Source organism: Tiliqua scincoides, chromosome 6 (assembly GCF_035046505.1).
Source record: "Tiliqua scincoides isolate rTilSci1 chromosome 6, rTilSci1.hap2, whole genome shotgun sequence".
Classification (NCBI taxonomy): domain Eukaryota; kingdom Metazoa; phylum Chordata; class Lepidosauria; order Squamata; family Scincidae; genus Tiliqua; species Tiliqua scincoides.
In genome coordinates this window covers 2,536,890-2,546,169 of record NC_089826.1, presented here as the reverse complement: position 1 = coordinate 2,546,169, position 9,280 = coordinate 2,536,890, and the positions used below count along the sequence as shown (strand labels likewise).

Sequence of the window (9,280 nt, the reverse complement as noted above, 5' to 3'; positions counted from 1 at the left end):
ATCGAGAAATATTGCTGATGATCCAGAACTCTGGTGAGTCAGGCCCATCACCAGGAAGGGGAGTGGCTGGCAAGGGTGGAGGAGACCCCCAAAGAGCGAGCTGATGACTGCAGGCTGAGACACTGGAGAGGGGGAGACAACTCAGCACACTTTTCACTGATGGAATCCATTTGTTCCTCCATCCGTCTCTGGCACCGAGTTGGCCTGCTGCCTGTGTGAATGCAACAGGGGCAATTTCAAAAGGCCACTGTAGTCCAACCGCATCAGTCTGTGCACCTTGGACCACTATACATCCCACATGGGACTGCCTGCTGTTGAGGTCATCATCCAAGGTCTTCCACTGTAAACCCCCTAACTCCCCCCCCCAGCTGGGGGTTAGGCAGATGCCAGGAGGAGACAGATACTCCACAGAATGGCACCTACAGAACCCAGAGGATCAAGTAACTCGTGCATGCAGGCCAAAGCCAATATACTCCAAGGGAAGGCAGAAACACCCCTGCCTCGTTACAGTCTTCTTTCTCCAGAGCTGAGTGGATCTTTGAGTTGCCCCAGAATAAGCCCTGGCTCCAGTTCCAGACCCTGACCACAACCAACCCAATCCGCAGAGTCCTTTCTGCTTTGCAAGGTATTTGATGTGTGTCCTGATAGCTTGAGAGCATGAATGTGACACATCATGGCACAAGCACTCGCATCAAGAAGCTGGGGATCGGACACGGGGGACTCTCCAGGTCTTCTAAGTGCTATTGCATGATCAGCTGGGAAATGAATGAAGGCACCCCCTGTTAAGGAGCAGGCTACTGAACTTGCCTCTCTGACTGCTGACTGCCCTCGGGTGTGTTCTTTCCTCTTTTGCACCATGAGATTTCATCCTTGGCACAAGAGACCAAGGATGTCAGCTGTGCAGCTGAAATGCCAAATGGAGATAACATACAAATATAACTATATCACTCATAGCTTTTAGGCCAGAAGTAGCTGGCAGTAAGAGCTCATGGGCTGTATGTACTAATTCAGCTGTCATGCTTTTCCTGTTTGACACATTCTGGCAGCATCCTCTGTGAGTAAGCAAGCACTCCAATGTGATTTGGATGTACCCACAAAACTATTGCGGCTTATCTCCCTCCCTCCCCTTCTCAGATATCTTTTAGATAAAGCAGATACCTCACTGTGCATATCCAGCTGCAGGAGGATGAGCAGATACACAGATCTCAGTTAAAGTTGCAGGCCTCCTGCGGTTTTTCGAATATCTTGCTATTTATGTGACATTTTCCAGGCTTAAAACAGGTCAGGAGCCTCCTACTGTGAGGAAGCAAAGTCATTAGAGAATGGAGTCAGTCACTTGTGCTGTACAGGGGACAACATCGAGATGGACGACTGCAATCAACCAACAGATTTTTGCTACAAGTTGTAAGGTCCACACTTGATTATGTACCTCACTTTCAGGGTTCCCGATCTGGTATGCAAGTCAGTACCTCATTAAACATGTACCAAGTTGTGTGATGCACCTCACATTTGACAGCAGGGCAAACCTCCTGCTATGTCCTTAAACCTTAACTCTTGTTTAACTTAACTCTTGTTTAAGTTAATTGCAAACCAGAAACTCAGACTTCAAGTGCCCCCACCTCTCACATTGAACGACACTAGAAGAGCGAGCACAGTGAAAGGGTCAAGCCACAGAGTAACAAGATGTTTAATTTCTTTCTCAGGAATAGAAAAAACAAAGACAGAAGTAAAAGTTTCAGCTATAAAAAAAAGTATAGTCACCCCCTCCCAAAATTCAAGTATTAGAAATAAATAACACACACAGCTACATATATCAAACCAATGATTTCATTTTTGTGATAAATTAATTCTAGGCAGCCCTAATTGGGGAGAGGTCTAGGCAAAGCATTCCACACCAATTCCTATTCTAAGCAACTCTTCAATGGCTGGTTGGTTTTCAAGCATATAGGAACCGCCATCTTAGGTTAGCTGGGAAGGGCACACACGGATGCTAATCGGAATTCAGGACCTCTGGTCTGAGTAACAGGAGGTCTGCCTGAGGAGTCCACTCACACAACAGTTCAGCTGACACAGGGACAGGTTTTATTGAAACAGGAGGCAACTCTTGGTTTTGCTGTCAGCTTCACTCCCAGGGCACTTTTCTCCCCAAAATGCGATTGGTGATTTTCTACACAAAAAGAGAAGGACAAATCAAATAGTTTCATTGTTGTTGCATCACCACAATACTCAGCGATAGAGGACAGCCCACCAAGCCCGTTCTCTGCCCCACAGCCTTCCAGAGGAGGGATGAGCTGAGGTGACAGGAGATGGGCATCTAGAAAGAGTGCAGTGGATGTCTTGGGAAGAGGGGAGGGTAATGAAAGAATCATGAACTGATTCAGTTGCTGATTTTAACATACCCACATTAACATACCTTTTTCTTTTTAAAAATCCTCAAGTCAGCTAATAAGTTAAAGGACACACATTCAAGAGAATTTTTTTGTTGGTTTAGGTTTAAAAATAGCTATTGCTCACCAAACTGCATCTGAGAACCCCCTAAATTCAAAAGCAGCTTGCCATATGATATCAATGTCTGTATGTATTGGGGGGGGGGGGCAGACAGATGGGACTGGAGGCTACAGGTGGTGACAAGCCAGCCAGCCTAATACCTCCCTCCTCCCCAGGACACATGGAGCTCTAGTGTCATGACCGGGCATCCTACTTGAGGCCTCTGTGAGCCATACATTCTGCTGCCTGTGCTCCTCCTGAGGTAATCAACTGGTCACTCCCACCTGGGCTTGAGCCAAGCTGGAGAGCTCAGCTTGGGCTTCTCTCCTGCCCCGGGTGACGGAGGAACAAACAGTACTGCCAAGGGACACTACATCAGGAATCTAGAGTTCCCACCTGACTCAGCAGTTTGCAGTGTCCACACTTGCTTCTTCATTCCGCTTAGTGTAGTGCCACCTGGTGGCCAAAGTGTAACTTACAACAGTTTCCGCCTTTCTCAATTCATGCGGTTTACTCGACTGAGGGCCTAATCCTATCCAACTTTCCAGAGGGGGTGCAGCTGTGTCAACAGGGCACATACTACATCCTGCAGTGGCAGGGCAGTCATGAAGACCTCCTCAAGGGAAGGGGATATTTGTTCTCTTACCTTGGTGCTGCATTGGCACTGGAAATCTGGATAGGATTGGGCCCTCAGTCGAGTAAACCACATGAAGTCATTGTTATGAGTGTCGTCCAAGTAGTGCCCTAGCATAGATTCCAACCACTTCCACGGGTCTCATACTGGAGAATTTCCCAGTAGAGCATATTGTGCCTGATGGAACAAAGTGGATTTTCTGTCCCAGGCACCAAAACGTCATGGGTTAGCTTGGCTGGCAACTGAACTTTGGCACATAAGTGCCTTATGCAAAGTCAGCTGCCTGCGGCTGCTACCCCTCAAAATAACTACCAACCCCTTAATCAGGTCAATTCCCCCTCACAGGGCACAACAGGCAGTAAAATAAGGCTGTAAAGCCTCATTGGAGCAGCTTGCTGAACAAGGACCAAAGATGTGCTTTTATGGGCATTTAAAAGGGCTGATCATTATATGAGAGTGTAACAACCCAGCCCTCCCCTCAATTCTCCAAGAAGCACATAAACCATAGGGGGCAGGGGGCAGCCCACTCAGTCCTGCCTTTCCACTTTTTCCCACATCAATTTCTGGGCCAGCAAACAGGGGTGAGAAGGCCAAACAAGGCAGTTCCTGTTGTTTTTATTAAATCAACACGGCAGAGCTTGCATTCATGAAGGCCTCCAACTCCAATAACATTACAGTGACGGACTGCCGGCCCCAGAGACACGTTTACGACAGGGATTTATGGACCCTTCCCATAGTGCAGACGCCATGTTCTGTTCAAATGTGAGGCGCAGTTAAGTTGCAGTCATCCTGCTGCAGGCACCGTTAAAGCACAGGTCACGGGAAACGGTTCCTCCAGGGCACACTGTTCCTGTGAGACCTGCAACAGCAAGCCAGGTGACTCTGGGCCCCTTGTGAAACTCACTTGGGCTGAGGAGTAGGGCAGAGGTGGAAATGAAAGGCATTAACAATCCAAAAAGGGGACCCAAGTTCCCCTTCCGAGGCTAGCAAGCCCTTAACTAAGTAGCATGTGGAAAGTCTCGGGTTAAATTCCAACATCTTTGGAACTAGGGCTGGCAGAAAAGGCTCTGCCCGAGATCCTGAAGAGCTCTGTCCAATCACAGCAGGCATTGGTGGGACAGAGATGCCAATGGTTAGATCCAGCATTTTTCGCTTCAGAAGCTGAATGAGGAGGGGTCATAGCTCAGTAGCAGAGCACTTGTTCTGCATGCAAAAGGTCCCAGATCCAATGTAAATAAATGGGTATATAAAATAAATCCCTTGAAGCATCTTAGGTGGTGGGAAAGACTTCTCTCTGCCCAAGATCCTGAAGAGATGCTGCTGATTGACAGAGATCTTAGCTGGATGGCCACAGACAAAAGGTCTGATTCCAACACATCATCCGAAGGGGCTCCTAGCTTGATGGCAAAGCATGTGCCTCACACGCAGTTCCCAGGTTCAGCCTCTGGCACCTCCAGCTAACAGGCTAGAAAAGACCTTACTCTGCCTCAGACAGTGCAGAGCTTCTGCCAGTCACAGCAGTCAAGCATAGGCTAGATCAGGGGTGTCAAACATAAGGCCCGGGAGCCAGATGCGACCTGCGGAAGTTTTTTATACGGCCCTCAGGCTTTCAACTGCTGAGTAGTGCTGAGGTGTTACTGCTGAAAGGGCAGCCCACATGAAAATTGGGCTCTCCCATACCTTGAAATATGATAAAGATTCGTATAGTTTCTCTTTTGTTATTTGCAGCTAATGAGTTCCTAAGTGAGAAAAGAGTGTTTATTTTTGGTTATGACCTGTTTAATGACATCACTTCTTGCCTAATGACATCACTTCCGGCCCTCAGCAGGCATCATGAAAGCTATGTGGCCCTCGGTATGACGTGAGTTTGACACCCCTGGGCTAGATGGTCTCCCAACAGCTTATGCAGAAGGGACACATTTCCACTTCTCCAAGCCACATGGCACCTCTTGGGGACTGAGCATGCCAGCATGTTTTCAATGCATAGTGGAATATTATGGGTTTTTGTGCAAGTGCGAGTGTGATCAGGGCTTGAATTGTCACAGATCACTGGAGCATTAGGAAAGGTGTGCTTTTCTGTCCAAACCCCATATTTCCACTGGAACACAGAACTCAAACTGCCCTCAATTCATTTTCCCACAAGTCCACTAGACTTGTGGCATCTTTATTGGAGTGCACAGGGCCACTTTATTTTGTGCAACGTTTGAGTTCGTGGCTCATCTGAGCAGCGATTTGAGCTCTTTCGGTGGGAACCAAAGGAAGTATTTCAACTGCCTCCCATCATCTGGATGAAAGGAAATTCTGGCCTCCCCAGTCTAGTGAATGTGCTTAGCTCTTTCCCAGCAGTTGTTCACAGAAGGCTGACTTGCCAAAAAGCAACTAAAAGCCCTACCGTTTTATAAAGCTGTGCCTTTAGACGGTATGTAGAATAGTCTGATTTTCTTTTCTCTTCTTCCCTTCTTTTTCGCACTTCAGGTAGCTGCTCATAGATCCTACCAATGTAAACAGAAAAAGAAAAAAAATTACTGCAAGAAAATAGCTACTGAATCTATCTTTGTTTAGCATCCCTTACAACAGTGGTTCTCAAACTTTTAACACCAGGACCCACTTTTTAGAATGAGAATGTGTCAGGACCCACTGGAAGTGATGTCATGACAAGACATGACATCATCAAGTAGGGAAATTTTTAACAATCCTAGGCTGCAATCCTACCCACACTTACCCAGGAGTAAGTCCCATTGACTATCATTGTTAAAAGCATATACATAGTAGTTTGTTAAAAGTACAGGTCTGCAACATTTCTCCAAATGCAGTCACATACCATAGTAGCATCAAGTCTCATAGATTAATAATAAAATACTGAAATGAATGGGGACCCACCTGAAATTGGCTTGCGACCCACCTAGTGAGTCCTGACTCACAGTTTGTGAAACAATGCCTTACAACATTAGAGCCAGCTTCTAAACCCCGGGAGGGCTTCCCAAGGCCCCAGAATGCCTTAAAAGACATTAAAGTGACACATACAGGATCTAACCTATACAACAGCATACTACAAACTGTGCTTCTGTTGTGTGACATTCTGTGAACAGAAATCCCTATAAAGGCAAAGTTAAAACTTTGCATTTTCAGAATTTTTGCTCCAACAGGAGAGTAGACCAAAATACAATTTCTATGAACTGCATTTTTCAAGAGGAAAAAAAAAAAATCTCTTGAACTGTCCATGGAGTTGTTAAAATGCCTCCTGCCAACTGGCTACACCTTGTCAAAGGTGGCCCTACCTAGAGCCAGATGAGGACTGCCTCAGGCACATCAATTTGTGAAGCCACTAAAGACAGTGGTGTGGAAGGTGGACAGATTTTTAGCGAGGGGCAAAGTCCAGAAGGAGGTTTCCCTCTATGAGCCCCACCAAGATGAACCGGAGATGTGCAAGACCACGTCAGGGGTTGTGCAGGAGAACCTCGACTGAATTGTAATCCATGTTAGTTGGAAAACGCTGATGTTGTTGCATTTTCTGCCTCAGACTCCAACGTGTTCTCCTGGGGCAATCTTGCATCTTGGTAACTTTCTAGTAACTGAGCGTAACTGGGAGTATGGAAGAGTTCAACTGCGCTGTGCATGGGGTTTCTTCACATTTTCTTTAATACACAAAAACCCAGAAGAGAGGACAGCTCCAGGGAGGACAATCAAAAGGAGCCTTACCGTTTGGACCTCTGAACCATTTCGCTCTTGGAAATTGCTCTTCTCTGTATCGCCCGGTAGTCTGAAGAAGAAAAATTGAGTAATTTTAAGTTTGAAAGCATCACTTATACAGATGTTGTGGTCACATCCTGTTATTGTAAGCTTTGGGGGAGAAGTAATTAATATTATAAAGACTCTGATTTTTGAGCGAATGGCATATTGGCATCAGTTGCGCATAGACGTATTTGAGAATATCTAGAGGCCATTCCTTGCTATAGTAACAGAAGCCTGTAGGGTAGGTCAGTACTGTTGTTCCAAAATTGCAGATGGGGGCCAGAGACTGGGGGGGAGAAACTTCTCTAAAGGCCACCCAGACAGTTCATTGCACAGACAATAGTTGAAGTGGGGACTCCCCACTCTTAGCCACTTATGCTGCATCATTCTAGCTCTCAGTTACTTTAGGTCCCAATCCCACAGTGTGCGCAATCATCATACTGCACACCGAATAGCAATGCACAGACTACAGCAGTGGTTCCCAAACTGTGGGTTATGACCCACCAGTGGGTCATGAAACTTACAAGGAAAATGTATTGAGCCTTATGGAAAACAAAACAGTCACACATGTGTGTTTACTTGTGAGTAGGTGATCATGCCTCAGCTCTAATCAGAGGCCAAATGGAGGGGAACACAAGGCCACCATAAATGTTCCGACTGAATGAATGTAGAGCTCAAACTCTCCAGAAGATGGACCCTGCCCCCAGTAGTTGAAAGGATAAAAACAGAGGCTTGAGCAGCTGGTGAAACGAAACTTTCTCTTTCTCATAAAGCTGGGTGGGTTCCAACAGAAGGTCTTTTTAAAAAGTGGGTCCTGGTGCTAAAATGTTTGGGAACCACAGGACTAGAGGGTGGTAGAGAAACTCTGGGCTTCTATGTGCCTTGAGATTTGCACATCTCGCACTATATCCCTTGGTGGTTGTACTAAAAAGAAGTTATTGCCTCTCTTCGCACACAGCTGCTAACCTCTCTCCAGAGACGTGGCTAGAGGCATTCCATTACAATACGGGAGAGAATTGGGGATAACTGCAGCCTCTCTCTAGTGAGGTAGACTGTCAGCTATCTACAAACAGGGAAGTTTCAAAATACTAATTTCTCTGCCAAGGAATCCATGCACATTACTGAGGATTCTAGGGTGTGCTCTATGGCACATTCCTAGTTCACATGGAGTGCCAACCAGCCATGTTGTTGTCTGACAACTAAGCATGCTTTAGGAAGCACCTATCATTCTCTTGTGGCTGCAGGTTGCAGAAGAAGATTACCTGCCATTACCAAACTGTCTTTTCAGTCAATTGTCTGGCATTAGTGCCACTAAGCTTCCCAAAAGAATCTTTCTAAAAACTTATTTGGAAAGAACACAAAGACAGATGCACACTACAGCTAGACAACACTAATGAATGCAGGAGAAGGGGTGCAAAAATTGTGTGTGTTCTAGCTCTGGTTGTTTTGTAGCCTTTCACCACCACTGTTTTATACTGCGCTGTTTTATACTGTCTCACTTAAGAGATAAACATCCTTATGGTAGATCCCAATCATTCAATTTAAACTAGCTACTTTTCTGTAGGACAGAGTGTAAGGTAAATGCAATATGTGCTCATTATACAGTTACAGGAAAAAGCATTATGGCCATGATCCAAAGAAGTGATATACACATGGAGGAGAAAGCTAGATACACAGCCAGATTCAAATGCACCGTTTCCATTGCCAGAGATAAGCTGCCTCATCACTGCTTCCAACAGCAGCTTGCCTCTTCAGAAGCAGAAACTCTGTCCAGTTTCTGCCAATTCTCTGGAGCAGGGTCAATGTCTAAAATAAGAAGGCACCTCTGTTAGGAAGAAGGCAACCAGCATTCCTGTACACCCTTCTCTCTTCAGGAGGGTTAAATAATTCTTCTCTCTCGCTCTGGAGCATGCTCTGTAGTTTCCTCTCTTCCATGATCAGCTTCAGGCGCTTCACACGTTCCCCAGAGCGGGAAATGAAATCTGGACGGCGCAATGCAAGAGCATCCTGGGTGGGAAAATACGGAGAAGTGCTATTCAGAACCTCCACTTACAGCTAGGATAAGGAGACAAAAATAGCTAACTCCATTAACAAAGCACGGAAAATATGCCTTGCTGGAGCAGAGAATCATCCCTGTAATGCACAAAGTACAGCATATTTGAAGCTGCAGAGATCTCTCTGTGGGTCTTGTTAACAAATGCATTGATGCTGAACAACCAACTGAAAAGATAACAGTCTGGGAATAGGCCCAGCCACATATTTGCAAGCAGGAAAAATAGCTAAGCTTAAACGAGCAGGTTGGAGATCAAGCAGCGCACACACAGGATCGAGAAGCCTCGTAAGTAACGGGAGCAGGTGCAAATGACAACAAACAGTTCAAAATTAGTCCAGGAGGAACGCATGCCATGGAGCTGGGGCCTGTAAGCC

The 9,280-nt window shown here is 46.0% G+C and overlaps 1 protein-coding gene across 1 annotated transcript in view; it reads right to left on the bottom strand.

Moving 5' to 3' along the window:
- Positions 1 to 1,703: 1,703 nt before the first annotated feature.
- The window catches only part of ALMS1 (ALMS1 centrosome and basal body associated protein), a 29,088-nt gene continuing 21,511 nt past the window's right edge, over positions 1,704 to 9,280 (bottom strand). The window contains exons 10-13 of the mRNA XM_066632225.1: positions 8,677 to 8,860; positions 6,821 to 6,881; positions 5,514 to 5,613; positions 1,704 to 2,167 (exon numbers count right to left, since the gene is read on the bottom strand). Of these exons, the coding sequence (XP_066488322.1) occupies positions 2,123 to 2,167; positions 5,514 to 5,613; positions 6,821 to 6,881; positions 8,677 to 8,860 (390 nt within the window). The 3' untranslated portion in view covers positions 1,704 to 2,122. The remainder of the gene's footprint in view (positions 2,168 to 5,513; positions 5,614 to 6,820; positions 6,882 to 8,676; positions 8,861 to 9,280) is intronic.